The sequence below is a fragment of the Trametes versicolor genome, assembly GCF_000271585.1.
Source record: "Trametes versicolor FP-101664 SS1 unplaced genomic scaffold TRAVEscaffold_2, whole genome shotgun sequence".
Lineage (NCBI taxonomy): Eukaryota > Fungi > Basidiomycota > Agaricomycetes > Polyporales > Polyporaceae > Trametes > Trametes versicolor.
Window position 1 is genome coordinate 2,284,507 of NW_007360322.1, and position 19,547 is coordinate 2,304,053.

General features: G+C 57.1%; 5 protein-coding genes across 5 annotated transcripts; 2 read left to right on the forward strand and 3 right to left on the reverse strand.

Annotated features, from left to right (window-relative positions):
- Positions 1 to 9: 9 nt before the first annotated feature.
- On the forward strand, positions 10 to 1,290 carry TRAVEDRAFT_43427 (uncharacterized protein; the record flags this gene model as incomplete). The annotated part of the gene is made up of 5 exons (XM_008035651.1): positions 10 to 452; positions 509 to 556; positions 638 to 673; positions 730 to 891; positions 948 to 1,290. The coding sequence occupies 5 exons, from the start codon at positions 10 to 12 to the stop codon at positions 1,288 to 1,290; spliced, it is 1,032 nt and encodes a 343-aa protein (XP_008033842.1).
- Positions 1,291 to 1,341: 51 nt separating this feature from the next.
- TRAVEDRAFT_62791 (UDP-Glycosyltransferase/glycogen phosphorylase) lies at positions 1,342 to 4,084 on the reverse strand. Its single transcript, XM_008036038.1, has 14 exons — positions 3,819 to 4,084; positions 3,607 to 3,761; positions 3,502 to 3,551; positions 3,285 to 3,441; positions 3,066 to 3,225; positions 2,950 to 3,010; positions 2,796 to 2,920; positions 2,655 to 2,735; positions 2,549 to 2,598; positions 2,253 to 2,496; positions 2,106 to 2,195; positions 1,925 to 2,044; positions 1,798 to 1,868; positions 1,342 to 1,734 (listed from the first exon to the last, which is right to left on the reverse strand). The coding sequence occupies exons 3-14, from the start codon at positions 3,548 to 3,550 to the stop codon at positions 1,419 to 1,421; spliced, it is 1,524 nt and encodes a 507-aa protein (XP_008034229.1). The 5' UTR covers position 3,551; positions 3,607 to 3,761; positions 3,819 to 4,084; the 3' UTR covers positions 1,342 to 1,418.
- Positions 4,085 to 6,771: 2,687 nt separating this feature from the next.
- Positions 6,772 to 7,665, forward strand: TRAVEDRAFT_17580 (uncharacterized protein; the record flags this gene model as incomplete). The annotated part of the gene is made up of 1 exon (XM_008035282.1): positions 6,772 to 7,665. The coding sequence occupies one exon, from the start codon at positions 6,772 to 6,774 to the stop codon at positions 7,663 to 7,665; it is 894 nt and encodes a 297-aa protein (XP_008033473.1).
- A 533-nt stretch (positions 7,666 to 8,198) lies between these two features.
- On the reverse strand, positions 8,199 to 10,821 carry TRAVEDRAFT_141797 (UDP-Glycosyltransferase/glycogen phosphorylase). The gene is made up of 13 exons (XM_008036240.1): positions 10,639 to 10,821; positions 10,512 to 10,582; positions 10,382 to 10,451; positions 10,151 to 10,307; positions 9,934 to 10,093; positions 9,671 to 9,871; positions 9,530 to 9,610; positions 9,428 to 9,477; positions 9,129 to 9,372; positions 8,980 to 9,069; positions 8,802 to 8,921; positions 8,676 to 8,746; positions 8,199 to 8,614 (listed from the first exon to the last, which is right to left on the reverse strand). Exons 3-13 carry the CDS (start codon positions 10,428 to 10,430, stop codon positions 8,299 to 8,301), a joined length of 1,539 nt encoding a protein of 512 aa, XP_008034431.1. The 5' UTR covers positions 10,431 to 10,451; positions 10,512 to 10,582; positions 10,639 to 10,821; the 3' UTR covers positions 8,199 to 8,298.
- A 1,707-nt stretch (positions 10,822 to 12,528) lies between these two features.
- Positions 12,529 to 19,522, reverse strand: TRAVEDRAFT_161236 (TPR-like protein; the record flags this gene model as incomplete). The annotated part of the gene is made up of 20 exons (XM_008036241.1): positions 12,529 to 12,660; positions 12,725 to 13,244; positions 13,300 to 13,442; positions 13,509 to 13,769; positions 13,832 to 13,993; positions 14,064 to 14,802; positions 14,858 to 15,044; positions 15,114 to 15,733; positions 15,785 to 15,991; positions 16,043 to 16,951; positions 17,016 to 17,374; positions 17,427 to 17,827; positions 17,878 to 18,035; positions 18,087 to 18,265; positions 18,315 to 18,567; positions 18,620 to 18,986; positions 19,040 to 19,125; positions 19,180 to 19,230; positions 19,290 to 19,347; positions 19,401 to 19,522. 15 exons carry the CDS (start codon positions 19,520 to 19,522, stop codon positions 14,479 to 14,481), a joined length of 4,281 nt encoding a protein of 1,426 aa, XP_008034432.1. The 3' UTR covers positions 12,529 to 12,660; positions 12,725 to 13,244; positions 13,300 to 13,442; positions 13,509 to 13,769; positions 13,832 to 13,993; positions 14,064 to 14,478.
- Between the last annotated feature and the right edge of the window lie 25 nt (positions 19,523 to 19,547).

Below are 19,547 nucleotides of genomic sequence, written 5' to 3' on the forward strand. Positions count from 1 at the left end.
ACAACAGCGATGAGGCCCGCCATCCTACTCTCCTGTCTGCTGTGCGTCGTCTCTGTCAGCGCACAGCATCCCTCAGAAGGTTGGCAACCCGAACAGCAGCAGCAACCTCTCCATGTACCGCCCCCTGCACAGACCTTCAATCCCATTGCGGAGGAGCCTGCGCCGACGGGGCCCCAGTTGCAACCTCCGCCGCCTGCAAGTGGCGACCTCGTCAGCATGTTCAAGAGTTTCACGTCGCTGCTGGGCCTAAACCGGTTGCTCGACGCAGACGGGCCCGTCGCCTCGCTCTTCGGGAAGATGGGCGTGAACGTCGCGGAGGCGATCGCGCCCAGCACCGTGTCCTCATGGGACCTGCGCATTCCCCTCATCACGGACGATAACTTTGACGAGATCATCGTACACGAGGAGCTCACGCCCAAGGAAGAGGCGGCGCGCGTCTGGTTCCTGGTCATGTACGTGGACCCCCTGGATGCTTGCAGCTGAGACTGATTGGGGGCGCGTGCGGTAGCTCGGTGGCAGCGGGCCAGAATAGCGCGATCTCAAAGCTCGTCGACCAGTAATTCGACGAGGCGTACAACCAGACCCTCGCCGCAGGCGACCTCCCGCACGTGCGCTGGGGCCGCGTCGACTACAACAGCGTCACCTTCCTCACTACGAAGTGGTGCATCTGGTCGTGCGTCACTATGATGTGCACTCTTCGTCATCTCAGAAACTGAAGCTGATCTGCAGAGGACCTTATCTAGTTGTGATCACGGACAGAGGCCAGACGCTGCGGTTCTATAAGGGAGACCGTGTACGCGTTACAGCCGAGCTTCTTCGCGGGCTACTCATCGATGAGCACTGGCGCAACACCCCGCCATGGAAGACTGACTTCGCGCCCGGCGGAAATAGGTAAAAGCATTCTCATGTCCGAAGCTTCTTGAACTTCTGCTGAACTGTACTGGCAGGGAGTGGGTCATGCACTACTACGCGCTCTGGACAATGCACATATCCAACTTCGTGCAGCGCTTCCCTCGCTGGACGCTGCTAATCGGATGTGGCGTCATTGCGAAGCTCGCTGGGCGCGTACTGCGCCGCGCCCCTGCCTCTGCCTCTGCCTCGACGAAGGATGACCAGCCGCAGCCTCCTGCTGACCAGGGCTCATCAGAATCCACGACGGAGAGCAATTGCGCGACGGCAACCAGTAGGTCGTGCGCCGGTAGCACCGCAACCTCCACGGCGACGTCGAGCCCCAGTAAAGGGGCAATCTCGAGAGGGTCACCCGCGAAGACGTTGCGCAAGGAGAAGTAACCAGACAGATGGATGCGGCAGTAGTCCTGTACAGCTTTGACATTTCTTGATGGGCTCGTCTACTTATAATGCTACGTTGGCACCATACAACGCCGCTCGGAAAGAAGCTGCAGCCCCTGTATCATACTTCAAACGCTGTCGAGGAACGTCTTCATATCCCGCAGCGCAGCACCGCCCTCCTCCCACTCGTGCGTGATGGCGTGCTGGAGCGCGACAAGCCGCTGCCGCTTCTCCGCGCCGTCGGGGCCGTACGCTTTCGCGAGCACGTCGCGCGCCTCCGCCTTGATCGCCTCGATGGTGCCCACAGGGGTGCGGCCGGTGCGATAGATGGTGTGGCGGCCCTTGTCCCCAGTGCGCACTTCGATGAGCTCGTACCCGATCTTGAGCTGCTCGGAAATATGGACAGCGTTCATCGGCTGGTCGCCACCGAAGGGCCAGAGGATGCTGGGCATGAGTACAGCGTGGTTAGTCGATCGAAAGCAGATCTGGACGACGAGGAGAACTGACAAGGGTACGCCGGCGCAAATCGACTCGGTCACTCCGTTATGGCCGCCGTGAGCGACGTACCAGCCCGTGGCCTTTAGACGGAGCACATGTAAGTAAGACGCTGGCAGAGGGCGATATGTGATCTTACGGGGTGCTCGAGAATCGTCTGCTGGGGAGACCACGGCGACATGATACCCTTGCCGTAAGCCTTTACCTTCTCCTTGACCTCGTCTGGCACAGTCGCCAGCGGCGACGCATGGCTCATAATCTACATGCATGGTATGAGCCGCCAGTACCATCAGCACGCAAAAAATACCAGCGGGACTCACGAAAGGAATGTTGCGCTCCATCACGACATCCAGGAACGCCCAGATAGTCTCCGGCGACTTGATCGGCCAGAAAATGGAGCCGAACGAGATCTACGTGTCCCGTGTGTCAGCATGCCCCGTCAGCTGAATTGGCTCGTGACGACGTACATAGAGCAGGGACTTCTTGCCGGAGGTCTTCAGAGTCGTATCCAAGAACGCCGATATTTCAGTCGCCTCCTTCGACTGCTGTTGCTCCTTGGCCTTGGCAGTTGCGGACTTAGGGGGCAGGAGGGGCCCACAAACGTACGCCGAGCGCCCTGTCTCCGCATACCACTTCCTCACCGCAGCGACAGCGTCGGGCTCATAGGGCTCCGGGGTCATGAGCAGTACCCCGTCGCAGATGTCGAGTGTTCTGAAAGACGGTATGAGAACGTTAAACAGCCTAACGATGAATGATGACCTACTTGTACACGTGAGGGAATAGTAGGGTTGCAAGCTCCTTCGGGAAAGGGAACTGTTGCAAGCCTCAGAGATCAGCCGTTCGGACGTCTAGAGTTCTCGAGGACTCACATCCTGTGGGTGATACTCATAGTCATACATCGGCGGCAGAGCAGGAACCTTCACGACCTCGCCCTTAGTTGCGAAAGCAACCTATGCTCCGAGACGAATGTCAGAAAATATTGCGCAAAGCCTAGATAGATGAGTACGCACCTCCTCAGCTACTTCGTTGTAAGGACGGCCAGTTCGCTCTACCTCGGCTAAGATTATCGTGTTGATGTCTCCCCTTCCGCCGAGGCTCTCCGGGCCAAACACATAGAAGAGCGAGTATGTCGAGCCTGCGACCCAGGAATAAATCTTCACTGACTTCCCACTGAGCTCCCGAATAACACGGATAGGTTCGACAGCGAAGAACTGTCGAGCGCATGCTATCAGTGTCTGCTGGCACGTTGTCATGCTAATGAGCGGTCCGGGGATACTCACATCGATGATGACTGCCTGAGGAGGCGGCAGCGCGGCAAATTGAGTCCCCGTCTTGGAACATGTAACCGCCTCCCCGGCAGCGATCGACAACCATAGAGCCTTGAAGCTATCGTCAACGCCGTTGATGGCCATAACATGCGTGGCGCTCAGGGATACGACCCTACGGTGCGGCACAAAATTAGCTAGAAGCTCGAATATTCCTGCGACGCGCAAAATCACCTGATCCTCTTAGCGAACTCCTCTTCGCCGGGCACAAAGCTCCGCGCCAGTTCAGCCACGGCACGATCGTAGAACAGGTCTGTTGAGAGCAAAGTTACGTTGATGTCGCGCAACTTCACCAAACGCGCCGCGAGGTTGATGAGAGGACGGGCATGGCCTAGTGCACGAGCGACCGGTCAATCATCACCACCAAAAAAAGATGAAGTGTGGCACATACCCCAGGCCTGGTACGGGAAAGCAACGATGTGTTTCGGGGACGTGGACATGCTGAGCGGATGATGAGTTTGATAGGTCGAATGGTGTATGGTGAGAGTTTAAGTACTCTGCTCTCGAAGGGGATATATATATATCTTTGCGCCGCACCGTCCAATGTTAACCCGGCGCCCGCGACGGCGCGAAGTCATGTCGGCTGGTTACCTTGACTGGACCAGCCGACACAGTGCGTGTGCGGAAGCGTTAAGCGTTCAGCACACCGCGCTGTGTATGCATGTGAGCCAAATGGAGTGAAGACTAACCGTTCTCACCGACACATACGTATTTGTCCGCAAGCGCTGCGCTTTGGCAGCGTTCTCACGGGAAGTAAGCGTAGACCGCCGGGATGTCGACTCGCATGGCTTCCGCGAAGGCAGATGTCGTATTATCTGCAGGATGCCGCTGTACACGTACGCCAAATATCGACGCCCAAAGACTCGGGAGGCTGCCGCGTCTGCGACGGTCGCTCGCAATCAGTCAGCTACCGATAGAAGCACATGGGTCCCCGACGAGCCTCCCGCCTAGAGTCCGGTAGTATCAAAGAGCTCAGTATATTCCACATGACGGGGGGAAAGACGAGCAGCATAACTTTTGAAAGGACGTGGTCGTGGTTAATGATTTGCAGCAATAGCATCTGGGTGTTCACAGCCCAGTCCCGGGACCACCCGATCCTAACAAGCACAAATACCCGGGTGGCTTCTACTTACACTCCGGGTACTTATTGTATAGCGACCCCTGAGTTGGTCCAATTTAGCTAGAATATCCAATCCAACGACATCCCTGTCTCGGGGCCTCGCTCAATGACATACGGCATCCAAAACACTTATTTATCAAGATCCCTGAACACCCTACACAACTTCAGTATCAGTAACTTTCCCCAGCTTGCTGCAACATGACGAGTTTCCTAAAAGAGATAGTACACGGGATTTGCCGCGTCCGACATAGGTTCAGCGCTCCTTCCGCTGCTGCACTTGGACCTTTAGACTCTCGCGCTGTCATCATACGCCGAACTTCCGCTGAACTCAACGTCTTTGGTTCGACGCTTGTCGCAGTACTGGTCGATACTACGCCTAGTCGCTCATCGTTTTAAACCGAATGTGAACCTCTCAGATTTGGCGGCGGAAACTCAGTGCCCGCCGGGTCCGGCGTGCTTCGATGCTGCATGCTAGGTGTTGAAACGTTGACGTCTTGGAGCTACGCGGCTCGGTGCTCGGGCTCGGTCTACGTCCACGCGTTCTTTGTACGTGTTCACTACGCGACAGGCCGTGCGGGAGGATTCCAATGGAGTTACAGTTTCTCGGTCTTTTGCTGGACGTTCCCACATCGTCTCAACAGCGATGCTGCCGGAACAGCCGCCAACTAGTCTATGTAAGCTATACTCAGATACGATATCCCGCGATGTTGCCGAGGGTGTCCGTGGCCGTCGGATGATGTGAAGGTGGCGAGTGGACGGTGGCAAGGGGACGGTGTCCGTGGAACGTCTTGCACAGACTGAACGGGCCCCAACTTGAACTCACCAATCTGCCCTACTAGATTATCGTGCTCCTCTACAAACGAGTTACAAGAAGGCGCTGCATCAAAGCCCCCTCTTTCTGTGTCGAGCAGCGCCTCGTATGCGCTTCGGGCCTTAGTACTGTCCGTTACCACCGCTTTGCAGCCGCCGTGTCGCGCCCGATGGTGACGTGGAGATTGTCGCTACTACGGATTCGCACTGGGGCCGTTTCTCGCGGATCGTTTTGCTCGTAGACGGCCTCTTCCAGGACTAGCACACTGCGCGGAATGTCATAACGCGCTCCGACTCGATTGCATGCGGTCCGGACCATGCTACGTACTTAGTCTACATGAGAGGGCACTGTCGGACGCGTCTTGTCGGCCGGCTGGATGGACACCCCAATCCTCATGAGGTAGACATTTACACCGCAGAGGTGCGTCTCCTTCACGTAGTCATCCTCAGTTTCTTGCTTACCGGGTACACAAATCGCAGCACGGCATGGAAGACGGCCACGCCATCGACGTTCATATGGAACAGGCGCGTGTGTCAATTATCAGACCTTAAGCTGCCAGCTCCCTAACCCCACTGCGGAAAATCCAGCCCGGTGGCGGCGTGTGGTAGTGGGGTTTTGAAGAGGCTGATTCTGGACTTGCGCACTGTACCGTTTCTCACTTATTCTCGACGTGTGCTCTGGTGTGCTCTCTAATTCTTTTCCCATCCCGCATCTTTCAGAAATGGTGTGAACCAAGATTGGAAGGATACTTACTCGGAGACGAGCGTTTATGGCCTATTTAGCGTGCTGGTTTGAGCGCTATGGTCTTGTCTTCAACCGCCATCATCGTCGTACATCGGGATCCTAGGCCAGCACCCATATCCTCCATAGTAGTCTTCGGCTACTGATCAACTCGGTAAGCAATATCCAAGAGCAACCTTGACAACACTAAGCCGTCTATTAGCCGTACCATTGGCTATCGGAATGACCAGCGCCGAGTTCCCCTCATCCTTCATCTTCCTGGACGAAAAACTTCCAGGCCCGCTATATGGCCTACCTGCTCTTGATTCCCATCACGTTCCCCTGGTAGCAGGCTGTTGCTACCAACCAGCCAAGGCCAACATCCACGCTCTGTGTCAGAAGTTCAAGCTTCATCTACTAAGCATGAGCGCCATGTGGAATGCCAGCGTTCCTATCTATACACTTTCTGCCGAGATCCTCCTCGAAATCTTCGAGTATTCGCTCGTGATGCCACTGTCAAAGGTTGAACGCAAGTCCCGGCGGAGTGTTGTTTTACACCCTTGGACGCTTCTCATGGGCGTTTGTCGACACTGGTGCGCCCTGATCAGAAATACAACATCCTTCTGGAGAGACATTGCCATCTTCGACGACACTCGGTGGCTCAGCCTTGCCCTGCAGCGGCTTGGCCAGTCTGCAGTCCGCATCACACTGCATCCCCGTGGTGCTCCGTTTCCAGCCATTCCACGACTTAGACCCCATGCCGATCGCATCGAACACCTCGACACCCAGGGGGCGTTCATGGATCCGGGGCACTTCATCGAGCCATTGCTGGAATGCACATTCCCCATTCTCACGAAGCTCACCATCCCCGTATCGCAACCACACGACATCCCTCTTCCTACCTTTGTGCAAGACCGCTATCCTCGCCTTACATCGTTGCACCTCAGCCAATTCTCAATAAGTCGGAGCAAGTCGCTCTTAGCTGATATGCAATCTCTTTCCCTGCAAGAATGTCAACTGTCCCCTCCGCTGCCACGCTCTCCCTCACGAGCTTCCTGGATGTCCTCAAGCAAGGCCGACAACTCCGGTCCCTGGAACTGGACCGCTTCCTCTGCAAGGTTTGGGAAAGTTCCTCTTCGCTCCAGGGGCGCCTCATCAACCTTCCCCGCTTGAGTGTCTGCGGTATCAAAGACACTACAGCGCACATTGTGCAGCTCATGACGCATCTCGGTCTTTCCACCTCCTGCTGCATCTCCCTGGAAGCGACGAACAGTAAGAACGTCACGTACGCATCCTTACTCCCCGACGATCTCAGTCGCTTTCCTTCCCTGAGCCGGGTCTCGGCTTTACCCGTTGAGCTCCGGGAATTCGCTGGCGGCTCAGCGGAGTTCACCCTTCCCAACAACGCCTGGTATCGACTAGCGTTCCCCGCAAATGCCACGGGGCCCATGTCTATCACAGTCAGCCTGTCACATATCATCGAGTCCTTTCTTACCACCACCGCCCTTACCAGGCTGTCGTCGCTGCACGTCTCCAGCGGCGGGTTGTTTTACTACGTGTGGGATGACATTTTCGAGTCCCTCCCGGCGATGCAGACGCTCACCTTCGTACAAACCCACACAAGCTCCCCAGCCGACAATCCTCCAAAATTCCCCATCCTGATCCTCCAATCTCTCGCAGGCTCCAAGGACTCCGCTCCGAGGTGTCCCCTACTCCAGGTCCTCCGGATCGCCACCAAGGTACCGTTCGAGCTTGAAGAGCGTCCGATGGAGATACCGCTGATGCTCCTGCGCGCCCGTGTCGCGCGCGGGATGCCGCGCTTGAGACATCTCGCGCTGAAGGTACACTGGGACACGGACCTGACCGGTGTGGAGGATGTGGCCGAGAATTTCTCGTTCAAATAGAGTCGATGCCAGTAGGACATCGCAGAGACGAATTTGCCGCTTTAGAGTTTGCTATGTTTCCAGCTTCGCGGGCCGCACCACCTAAGTACATCTGGATCTAGTCCTCTGCAGTACTCGATTCACTCTTCTTGCAGCGCTCATGCTCCCTGCTCCATACGTGTACCAGTACGTTTAGCTCTCACTGCTAGAGTCGAATTACAAGCACCGCCTCCTAATGAGCATCATCTGCGCCTAGTCTCCGAGTCGTCTCGTCTCGTCTCGTCTCGTCTTGTCGACCGTTGCGGATGACCGCCCACATCGGCGAAACTCCAACACCTACAAACTTACATGTCGGCGTGCCAGGCTATGGTGGGCGTAGCTTCTAGCAGGTGACGTCCTGGATCTGTGGCCGTTTGATAAAAGCGCGGTCAAGTGACAAGTACCCAGAGCGGGCCCTAATACCAGGTATTTTCATCTGTTGTTCCCAGTAGTAGATTTCTTATCGAAGCGGCTGAAGGATGTTGCGGGTGCGAACAGGGCTGGAATCGAACATTCCGGTCTAACCGATATTATTGCACAAGTCTACTCCAATCTAGGTATACAAATCACAAACAAACTTCTCTACCAGTCTAAAGCAATGTGCAGTAAGCGGCCTTAGAGATTCTCAAGGAACGCCTTCACGTCCCGCAGCGCAGATCCGCCCTCCTCCCACTCATGATTGACAGCGCGCGTGAGCGCGACGAGGCGTTCGCGCTTCTCCGCGCCGTCCGGACCATACGCCTTGGTGAGCACATCGCGCGCCTCCTCCTTGAGCGCCTCGATGGTTCCCTTCGGGGTGCGGCCGTTGCGGTAGATCTGGTGAAGACCCGCAGGCCCCGTGCGCACCTCGATAAGCTCGTATCCGACCTTGAGCTGCTCGGAGATGTGGACGGCGTTCATCGGCTGGTCGCCACCGAACGGCCAGAGGATGCTGAGGACGCGCGGAGTGTTCAGGAGCTAGATCTGGGACGCGGCACGAAGGGGGGACTCACAAGGGCACTCCTGCGCACACTGCCTCCGTTACGCCATTGTGACCACCGTGAGCAAGGAACCAGCCCGTGGCCTGCGAAAGCGCGATGTTTCAGTAGCAGTAGAAGAAAGGTGGAGTGTCGTCTTACGGGGTGCTCGAGAATGGTCTGTTGAGGGGACCACGGAGACAACAGGCCCTTTCCGTAGGCCTTCACTTTCTCCTTAATCTCGTCTGGCACAACTGCCGTCGGTGACGCATGACTGAGGATCTACATGACCGGTGTCAGTGTCGGTATACTGTGTGCGTGAACCATCGGGAGCATTTACAAAGGGAATGCCACGCTCCATTACGACGTCCAGGAACGCCCAGATCTGCTCTGGCGTCTTCACCGGCCAGAAAAGGGAGCCGAAAGAGATCTGCATGACCTCGCCATCAGTCTCTTGCGCACACCGGACGTATGCAGACCGAGACGTACGTATAGCAGAGACTTCTCGCCCGAGGTCTTTAGTGTGGTATCCAAGAACTCCTGAATCTGAACCGCCTCCGTCGACTGCTGTTTCTCCTTGGCTGTCGCCGTGGCCGAGGTCGGGGGCAAGAGGGGTCCACACACGTAGGCCGGGCGCCCGGTCTCCGCGTACCAGTTCTTCACTGCAGCGACGGCCTCTGCCTCGTACGGCTCCGCAGTGATGAGGAGTGCCCCATCGCAGGACTCCATCGTTCTGAAAACACAGCATGAGGTATGTCAAAATACCAGATTAGGAAAGAACCACGGACTGGAAGACGTAAGGGAAGATAGCGATGGCTAGTTCCATCGGGATAGGGAACTGTTTCGAGTATCAGTGATAAGCAGTTCGGGCAGCCAGAGCGGGGACTCACGTCTTGTGGGTAGTACTCGTAATCGTACATGGGCGGCAGCGCAGGAACCTTGACGACCTCGCCCTTGGGTATGAAGGCAAGCTGCCAGAATGAGTGCGTCAGATCATGAGGCGTAACTGAGCCTCCAGACTGATATCGCACCTCCCCAGCTACTTCTTCGAATGGGCGGCCCGACCGCTTGACTTCCGCCTCCACTTTGGTGATGATGTCGCCCCTTCCACCGAGCTTGTCGGGGCCGAAGAGGTAGAAGACCGCGTAGGTCGAGCCGGGGATCCAAGAGTAGATCTTCACGGACTTCCCGCTGATCTTCTTGATAGCACGGATGGGCTGGACGGCGAAGAACTGTTCGGAGCATGCCCCAATGTCAGAGATACTCGCTAACAGAACAGCCCGAAGATACCGACATCGATAACGACCGCGTCGGGAAGCGGGAGGGGCTCGAACCGCGCCGCGCTCTTTACACAAACAAGTGCCTCCCCGGCGGCGATCTTCTCCCACGCCGCCTCGAAACTGTCATCGATACCGTTGAAAGCGAAAGTCTGCGAATGGCCGAGCGACACGATCCTGTATTGCACCGCAGAGTCAAATCAGAACGAAACGTCCGTACATGGCAATACATACCTGATTCTTTTTGCGAACTCTTCCTCGCCTGGCACGAAGCTCCGCGCAAGTTCGGATACCGCGCGATCGTAGAACTCGTTTGTCGAGAGGAGGGTCACGTTGATGTTGCGCAGCTTGACCAACTTCGCCGTGAGGTTGATGAGAGGACGCGCATGACCTGGAACATAGAGATATGATCTCAGATCACTGCTACAGAGATAGTGGGTCAGAGTGACACTAAGGCAAACATACCCCAGGCCTGGTATGGGAAGGCGACGATATGTTTCGGTGCCGCGGACATGATTAGGATAGGCGGCGTGGTCGAGTTGCGGAGCTGTAGTATGAGCGCGACGATCCCCGGTGGCGGAGGGGGTATATATACCTGTTTACCGCGCTACCAAACGTCGACTGCTGTGTCGCCAGACACGTCAACTCCGGCATGTGTCGTAGAAGCTTCAACTATTCAGCATGGCACGTTTTCTACGCCTAGTATAGGCAAGACCACGCACCTATTCACACCCGGTCATGCATATTTGTCGTGGTCCCTCCGCCCGGTACCGGACGTTGGCAGGCATTGGCTGCGATCTCAGTTGTGAGAACTTGGCATGGTCTTCAATTTCCAAAGAGCGCGCCGAAAGGGTCGGTCCCACCATGATGTGGTGTGATGGAAGTCGTGTGGGTCGCCTGCCGTTGTACACATACGCCGGTGGCGCGGAGATTATCGATGGCAGAGAACGAGGGCTGCGAAGAGCTGTGAGCTGCCATGCTGTTAGCTGGGCACTGCCGCAATAACGACGCTCGTAGTCATCAGTCACCGCAACCTGATGGATGTAATCTGACCCGCCGCGCTTGCGTTTCTTCCTCATCTTTTCCGCTGCCACGGACGAACCGAACCCGGGGTACGCAACATAAAGCACGGAGCGAAGAAACTTTGTAGCGGCATATTGGTTGGTAGGTAGTGTCGTCGTTGTCAAAGCACTCGGAGTCACTACACCGCGCACTGGCGCGAGCTGCCAACCCCGGGACCACCCGGTCCTAACAAGGACAAACGTTGAGTCCCGGTCCCCGGAGCCGTACGTACGCGTGCATTTAACAGGACGAAGGACGAGCATTAAACCCATAAAATGACGGGAAGTGAAAGGCCAGGCGAGGATGTTTCAAGCATGTAAAGCTGGGCCCGAGATCATAGATGGTTGCGGCGCGGGCTGCTCGTTGGCGGGTTTTTCTAGGTTTTCCCGTCCTACCAGATCCACTCGATCAAATTTCGGGTACGTACATTGCTGCTGGTAGATGTCAACATTGGCTAGGCAGACTGCAAATGCACGCCAAGCCAAATGTTGAGCAGGGTGCACATATGTTCCAATGGCGCGTAAGACGTACGTGCAGAGACGGAACCCGTGTATTATCCATGAACAAACCCAAATGGAAATGGCGGAGTCTAACAGACATGGATGGTATATGCAAGCCCCGGAAATGAGCGGCAGCCAGAACGACGAGAGAGGAAGGGTCATGCGGGAGTCATGGAAGGCTGAGGCGCGGGCTGCTCAACGGCCGGCTTCGCGCTCTTCTTGACCGGCTCATCAGGGTAGGTGATAGAGGCGGCGTCGTCTTGTTCGCCCTCGGCAGGTACCCGCCTCCCACTGCAAGATCCTATGGGTATTATGAGCCAGCAAGTGAGCAGGACACGCCACGGCACGAGAAAGCGAGCATCCATCAGCAAGGGACGTACGAAAAATGCACCACATGTTAGACTGAAAGAGAGAGAAACCTGATTTTGGATAATCAGCATAAGGAACGGATAACGGACAACGTAGACGTACAGCAACAGCATCCGCAACACAAGGCAACGCATGTGCCACAAAAGTCGGACTCTTGCTGGGAGTGAATGGAACGGTCGTCCAGGAGAGACTCGGGCATGTTGACGACGGCGGTCGATGAAAGAGGGGCGTACAGGAATGTAGAGAGGTGAGGAGGTATATACGTTGCGCAGGGTCGTTTCAGAACACGGCTTGGGATGCCCTCCTGCTGATCATCTTTCGGTCATCTCTGCTGCTGAATGCACTGAAGCGACATTGCCGGCGCCGCAAGAAGCAGCCCAGAATCCAACAGATGCGACGGTCGCCTTCGCCTTGCGCCTCTGATTGATATGCTGTGTCAAGAACGATTCACTGCCACAACGCCATCCTTCTGGGATCCTCGCAGCAAGACGTCGAAGGGCGAGCGTTTGAAGGTGATATTCATGAGGAAGAGCGTTACGATGACAGACGCCCGGGAAACGATTGGTATGCGCGCGCCGGCAGACTCCGCGGGGCGTGTACACTGGGCGCTAATTGTGTGCCGGCCGCAGGCTTGCGCGTGAACATTTCCATTCCGTCCTCTTCCCACTCATCCTCTCCGACCAACCATCTTTCCTCGACTGCTCTCACTCCGATCACCCTGGACGACACTGGAAGAGAGACGTGGACCTGCTAGGACCCTTAGGACTCGTTTTTAATGCTTGCTTCGTTGAGGCGGAATGGCCTGGTGGATAGGTGTGTGTTCTCCGTCTTTCCGCGGCCGCGCACACCTCTCACAAACGCAACTCGTTTCGCTCAGCCGTGCGGTAGCCAAACACCATCGGGCAACTACCGCAAGGAGATATAGCTCTCGGAATATCACTCTGTCAGTGCGTACGCTCGACGGTTCGTCATGGAGGTCATCCGGGCCAGTGGCGATCTACCCCTTCGCCTCGCGCTTTGTATCCACTACGCCTCCTCCCACCACGGTGTCGACCTCTAAGGAGATCCCTCCGACTGTTCCGGGATCCGCACCTCGCAAGCACAAGGTCGAGCTCCGTCCAGGTCCCGTCAAGCCGACGAAATCCTCGGATTCTGCTCCTGCTTCCACCTCTCCCTCTGCCTCCAGCGCAGCCTCTGCCGTGTCGGAACACACACCATCCACTTCCCAATCCACCTCAGAAGGCTCCGCTAGTACAACATCGTCAACCCATGCGCATGGGGTGATCGAAGTCGCAAAGGAGGACTACGAGGAGGCGTCGAAGCACGGCATCCTCACGCCCCCACCAGCCGACGCGTCCTGGGCCGGCAAGCTCTTCCACCAGGCCAAGGAGCTCTTCGTACGCTCTCAGCCACTGCGCATGCCGTTCACTCACTCACCCTGCCGGTACCTAGAAATTCTACTGGAACGGCGTGAAGCTGATTAACACTAACCGCCTGCGCGTCCGCGCTATGCATGCGCGCGTCGCAGCCGGCGGGGCGCCTCTGTCCCGTTGGGAGACGCGCTTCATCGCGAACTACAAGCGGGACGCCCTCAAGTGAGCTTCTTCCACCCTCCCTCCATCCCCTGTGAAGACATGTGAGCTGCGCTGACCGCTGAATAGGCTCATCCCGTTCGCACTCATCATAATCATCGCGGAGGAGGCAATCCCTCTCGTCGTGATCTACACGCCCTTCCTGCTGCCCTCGACGTGCCTCCTCCCCTCGCAGAAGGAGCGCATCGACAACAAGCGCCGCGAAAAGCAGCGTGAGTTCGCGCTTGCTATGCGACCCACCTTCGAGCAGGTCCACGCACGCGCGCTCGCTGAGCCCGCGGCATCTGTTGACGCGTTGCTCGACCGCCTTGCGCTCATTTCACTCAGCGGGTATGTCTTGTGTCATAACTACTACTGCCGCAGGATGCAATTGGACTAACATGGACATGCAGTGTGCTGTCGCTCTCCACCTTCGGCATCCCCCCTATGCGCCTGCGCAGGATAAAGAACCATCTGCAGGCACTCGCGGCGGACGACGCGCTGCTGGCTCGCGAGAACGCGGGTGAGCGGCTCTCCGTGAACGAGCTCCGTGATGCGCTGGAGGAGCGCGGAATGTACGTACATCTTTTACCCTCTCTATCGTTGGCACTCGGTCTTACTCGTGCCTTCTTCCCGTGCCCATAGTGTCACGGAGGGTCTCTCGACGGAAGCCCAACGCGCGCGCCTCCGATGGTGGCTCGCGCAGACCGGCACCGACAGCGACCTGGTCCGCACGCGTGTACTGGCTATCGCGCGCAATGCAATCGGGCAGCACGACGCCGCGCAGGCGTAGGGTCCCACGCAGCAGCACGCTATAACACGTCATCATAGACGGACACGGCTGGACCAGCGGCCGCAGCGCATCTGCGCACTATTTAGCATACTCTGGCACGTACCATAGACGGCGGGTTAATCGCGGTGTATTTCACAGCTCAATTTACGACTACATTCCTTTCATCCTCCGTGGTCGCGACTGGCGCTTACAACAACTATCTTGACTACTCCATGCTGCTAATCGATACAGGTTCTTGTCTCGTTCATCTGACAGTCTCCGCAGGGCTCACGGCGTGGCACGACTCCGGACGTACGCGAGTGTCTCCCACCCACGCCGATCCCACGGCGAGAGCATGACGCCCTTCTGCGCGAGCCTGAGCGCGCCCGGGGCGTCCTCCCAGCTCTCGACGCACAGCGCGACCGCATGCAGTGCAAGTGACGCGCGCAGCTCCGCGAAGTCGCCCTCGGGGTGCGACCCGAGGACCGCGAGCGCCGCCCCGTGTGCGCCGCTCCGGAGCGTGAGCGCGGCGAGCGAGCGGCGGACGTCGGTGCGCTCGGGCTCTGCGAACACGGCCTTCTGGGCGACGGACAGTGCTTGCTTGGGGTCTCCCTGTGTAAAATGTATAGTCAAGCCGTGCGCAGCGTACCAAGAGGGGAGAAAGTACCTGGCCAAGGTGGTGCTGCACGAGGAGGTACGTGACGTCGCGCTCGGGGTCGCGCTCATGCCGCTGGTTGAGCGGCAGCGAGAGGACTTCAGAGAGCGCGGCGTCGACGAGACCGTCGTCGTCCGTGAGGATGCCCATCCCGGCGAGCGTGTTGATCGCCATGAGGTTCTCGGGGTCGTACTCGATGCTGTCCGCCGCAGAGAGGACATGTCAGCGGGCCACATGCACAAGGGCGAGAACCCGGAATCGATCGTACCTCTGCAGGAGCTGCGTTTTAGCAGTCTCCTTCGCCTCGTCTGTCCCGATTGCCCATAGCGTCTGAGCGAGCAGCACCACAACGTGACCGCGCACGACGGGCTGGTCCGCAGCCGTCGCCATAGCCGCCTCGAAGAGCGCGAGCGCCTCCGGCAGTTCCCCAAGCTTGAAGTGCGCGAGCCCTGCGCCAAACTGGCACTGAGCCAGCAGCACCGTCGTGTCCGCCTCGTATTCGCTAGGCTCGTCGGGCAACAACCCCGTCGCGACCTGGTACGACTCGAGCGCGCCGGCGAAGTCGCCCGCAGACAGCCGCAGGCGCGCAACGTTCGTGTGCGCGACGGTGAACTGGCGTTCGATCGCTGCGTCCTCCGACTCCTCGTACGCGGCCTCGAGCACGGTGATGGCGCGGCCAATGAGCTCAATGCCGAGGTCAATGTGCCCGACGCGCTCGCAGACGAGGCCGAAGAGGTGCAGCGCGGAGGCGTCGTGCGGGCGCTGCTTGCAGAAGCGGTCGAGCACGAAGAAGGCGGGTAGGAAAGCCTCCTGGGTCCCGGAGCGCGACGTTGTCGACTGGTTGATTTTTGCGAAGAGACGCGTTGCGAACTCCAGATCCGCCTCGGGCTGCACACTTCATGTCAGAGAGGCGAACAAAAGCGGGTCACGGAAACTTACCACTGTTGCGGTCAGCGTAGTGGCATGCTCGAACAGTGCGCGCGCCTCTCTATCGTGTCCGTTCACTGACGCGACGAGGCCCTGTCCGATCCACGCCAGCGCGTAGTCCGGATCTAGAGTCTGCGCCTTGTAGAATGCCTCGTTGGCAAGCTCCGCGTCCTCGTGGTGGAGATAGAACAGTCCCAGATTTGACCACGTCGCGGCGTTCTGTATATTCGGTGAGAAGGTTCTCAAAGGATATACGAAGCGGGCACGCACCTTAGAGTCGACCTCCAGGGCGCGGATGTAAGAATGCTGGCATACACCAGGCTGAGACAGGAAGGTTGCGTTCCCGAGTGCCACCCAGAATGCATCATTACTAAGCTCGTGTCGCAGCGCCTCCTTGAACTGTGCGATGGCGTGTTGCTGGGCGTGCTCACGTTTCGCGCTATCGGTAGCCCGCCTAGCAAACGTCGACAGTGCGGAGCCGAGGTCGTAGTACACAGTTGCTTTGGCCGCGTCATCCACGGCGCCGAGGGTCAAGCGATAATCGTATGCTGTCAGAGCTGTGTCGAGCGCAAGAAGCGGGAGGTCACTCGAGTCCACCACGGACAAAGGGTAGGAAACGATGTCAGTGAGGCCCTTTCCAGGATGATCCGTCACTAGCGGGATAACCCGCGAGAGCACCTCTCGTGCGAGATCGTCGTCGGAGATGTTTGCGAAGCCAGACAGATGGAACAGCGCGTCGGCGATCGTCTTCCATGCCACGCGCCGGAAGCCCGAGCTTGCGTCCAAGAGATCAAGGCTGACGTCGACTGCGCAGAGGAAGGACGTCTCCGCTCTCGCTGAGAAGCCCGTTGCGAGCTCGAAGCGGCCTAGGTCAAGGTAGCTCTGCCCGAGAGAATGAAGCACTCCCAGTTCTTGTGGACGGCTAGCGCGGATCGACTGGAAAGCTTCGATAGCTTCTTCGTACTGCCCCATTTGCCGCTGCACCTCGCCAATGAAGTATGATGCAATCCAGTCTTCAGGGTCCAGCTCGCGTGCGTGTTCGAGTGCCTTGAATGCTGCCGCGAACCGCCCGGCCTTGCTGTAGGCTTCGCCCAACCGTAGCCAAGACATGTGGTCGTCGACATCCGCCCGAAGTGCGATTTGGAATACTTCGATCGCAGCAACGTAGTTCCGTCGCGTCTATGCATGGACATCAGTGTGGGATCTTCTCGTCGACAGATGCCCGAGGTATCTGAAAGCGTACCAGCTCCACTGCACCAACAGCCTTCCATGCCCAGGCATTGATCGGGAGGTATCGACGGGAAGCTCTCGCCTCTGGGCCGTCCTCCAGGCCTCCTTCACCCAGGATGGTGCGGCGCGCCACCACCTCCACAAGGTCCCATTCCCCTTCTTCCGCGAAGCCCTCCGCTAGTCTGCGCGCAGCATCCGCCTCACGTGGGTCAAGTTCGAACGCTTTCTGGAAGCACTTCGAGGCTCTGTTGGGATCCGGCGGCGAGACGTATTCCGAATAGTAGATACCCAGCGATGTGAAGGCAGGCGCGAACGTCGGAGACCGCTTGAGCGATGTGACGAAGTGTTTGTATGCCTCTTCTCGGTTCTTGTCTAGATAGACTATTAGACGTACTCAAGTCCCGTAGGCGCAGGAAACACTTACCACCCATCTGCCAGCAGCATCGCCCGAGCTTCCACCAACATCGAGCCTTATCTTCTTCATGGCCTTCGATGTTCTCAAGAGCGTCGATGACTTCTCTCAGCCCATCGGCAGATTCTTGTAGTCGACCACACATAGCGAGACACCACGCCCGCTCCTCCCTGGAACGGCTCGCCTGGTCGAAGTCCTCAGGTTGCAGCTTGACCACCTTGCTGAAAAACTCTGCTGCCTCCTCCCACCTCTTTGCATACTGAAGGATGAAGCCCCTGCCCATGAGCGCGGGAACACAGTCGGGATCCTCCAAGAGGATGTCGTCGATGATTCTCAGAGCGCGAATGTGGTTCTTTGGCGGGAACCAATGCACCAGCGACGTCGCCAATACGATGTTGAAGGCCTTCGTGACTCTATTATACAAATGAGGATGAGTGGGCCACATTTGTTGATTGCAACGTACTGTTTGAACGGTCTGCCCCAGTTCAACTCGGCGCGGCGGACGAGCTCCAGCCCGCTCTCGGATACCTTGATCGCGTTTTCGTAGTCTGAGTCCTGCTCGTAGAGCTCGGCGACAATACGATGAGCGAGCAACGATTCGCCAAGCTCGGCGAAGGCTTCCTGCAACGGAACGTTATAAAGATGGGTCTCATGCAGAGAAAATGAACGTACAATGATAATTTCGACATGGTCTACCTCCGTGTCAGGTTCCGGAGCAGCTCCTCTTTCGTCTTCATCGTCGTCATCTAGGGGGATGGTCATGTACTCGAAGTATGCTCGAAGTAGCTTTTCCAAAGGCGATGCCGGAAACAGCTCGATGTACTGTCTTAAAGTCCCGAAATCGTAACCCTCTGTTGCATAGTCAGGCAGTGAAAATATCAGAGCGCGATAGACACTTACCTATGCTATCAACGTCTTTGCCCTCGATGAACAACGACCACGCCAAGTCATCTGGAATCTTGAGCAGAACCATTCCGCTGATCAGCTTCTCTACTTCAGCAGCGAGTCGCGCTTTGGGATCCTGCTGCTTTCCTGTAACAGGAAGGGCATAAAGGTGGCGTTGCTTCGTTCGGAGCAGTTTCGCTTCGGTGATACGCCGTAGGTCGTCCGAGGTGTTCGGATGGTTGAGGATCTCGTCGTAGAGGCGCGGGAGCTTCGTGATATCATGAGCATGATCCAGACCGTGCAGCGTGCACTAAAGTTACCTGAGAGGAGCCCAGGACCTCCAAAGTGACATCGCGGTGAATCTGATCCAGTGGCGGAGCACCCAAACGTGTTCTGCGTTTGGAGATCTCGTTCTGCGCCGTGTTGTTCTCTTCTTGCTCGTAGATAGAGATGAGCTCCTCTAATACGGGTAACGAGTTGTGGATCGCGGCCTGCGTTTCTCCGATGTTCGTAGAGATAGGATTCGTTGGGTCTGGCGGAGGAAGGGACGAAAGGGCGGAATATAGAGGCGATTCAGGCAGTAGAAGGGATAAGGCCTCCGCTAGCTGTATGCGGTTGCTCTTGCTTTCATCGCGCCGGAGCTCGAGGAGCTTCTGAACGGCTTCCGCGCACTTAGTGGCATCATTCCTGGATCCAAGTGAGCATCACGAGCAACAAATTATGCGGAGAAAGCGATGTACGCAGTTGCATAAAGATGGGCCAATTTCTCCAAAGTTCGCGCATACTCGCCCCATTTTCGGGAGACCTCGTAGAGTTGGGAAACCCCCTGCATGAGCGTCAGCACCTCTCATAGCTTTAAATACGGACTCGCTTTCGTCACCTGCCATGCGAGAATTTGGACGGCGTTGGAATCAATCGCTTTGCGATATGCCTACAAAGCCGCGGGAGGTCACTCAATGCTATGGCATCACAGTCCGAAGTGGCAGTTACTTGCTCGCTCTTCTCGAGATCGCCTAACTTCATGTATGCAAGACCAAGGAACACATTTCTACACATAAACATGGTCAATAACCACATATATAAATGCAAAGGTCCACTTACGCGTGATAGTTGTCTGGTTCATACTCTAACACACCTAACGCCGCTTCCTGCGCTTTCTCGTAATTTTGCTTGCCTATAGCATCCTTGGCAGCTTTCAACTTGCTCTTCACGAACGCAGACATGTCGTCACCAGGTTGCAGACGTTTG

Coding starts and splice junctions, on each gene's coding strand:
- TRAVEDRAFT_62791 (XM_008036038.1), bottom strand. CDS start 3,550: ATGTCCACGTCCCCGAAACACATCGTTGCTTTCCCGTACCAGGCCTGG. Junction 2,599..2,654: donor ATGAGTATCACCCACAGGAT/GTGAGTCCTCGA, acceptor GGCTTGCAACAG/TTCCCTTTCCCGAAGGAGCT. Junction 2,497..2,548: donor CTATTCCCTCACGTGTACAA/GTAGGTCATCAT, acceptor ACCGTCTTTCAG/AACACTCGACATCTGCGACG.
- TRAVEDRAFT_141797 (XM_008036240.1), bottom strand. CDS start 10,430: ATGTCCGCGGCACCGAAACATATCGTCGCCTTCCCATACCAGGCCTGG. Junction 9,611..9,670: donor TCGAAGAAGTAGCTGGGGAG/GTGCGATATCAG, acceptor TCATTCTGGCAG/CTTGCCTTCATACCCAAGGG. Junction 9,070..9,128: donor GCGAGAAGTCTCTGCTATAC/GTACGTCTCGGT, acceptor GAGGTCATGCAG/ATCTCTTTCGGCTCCCTTTT.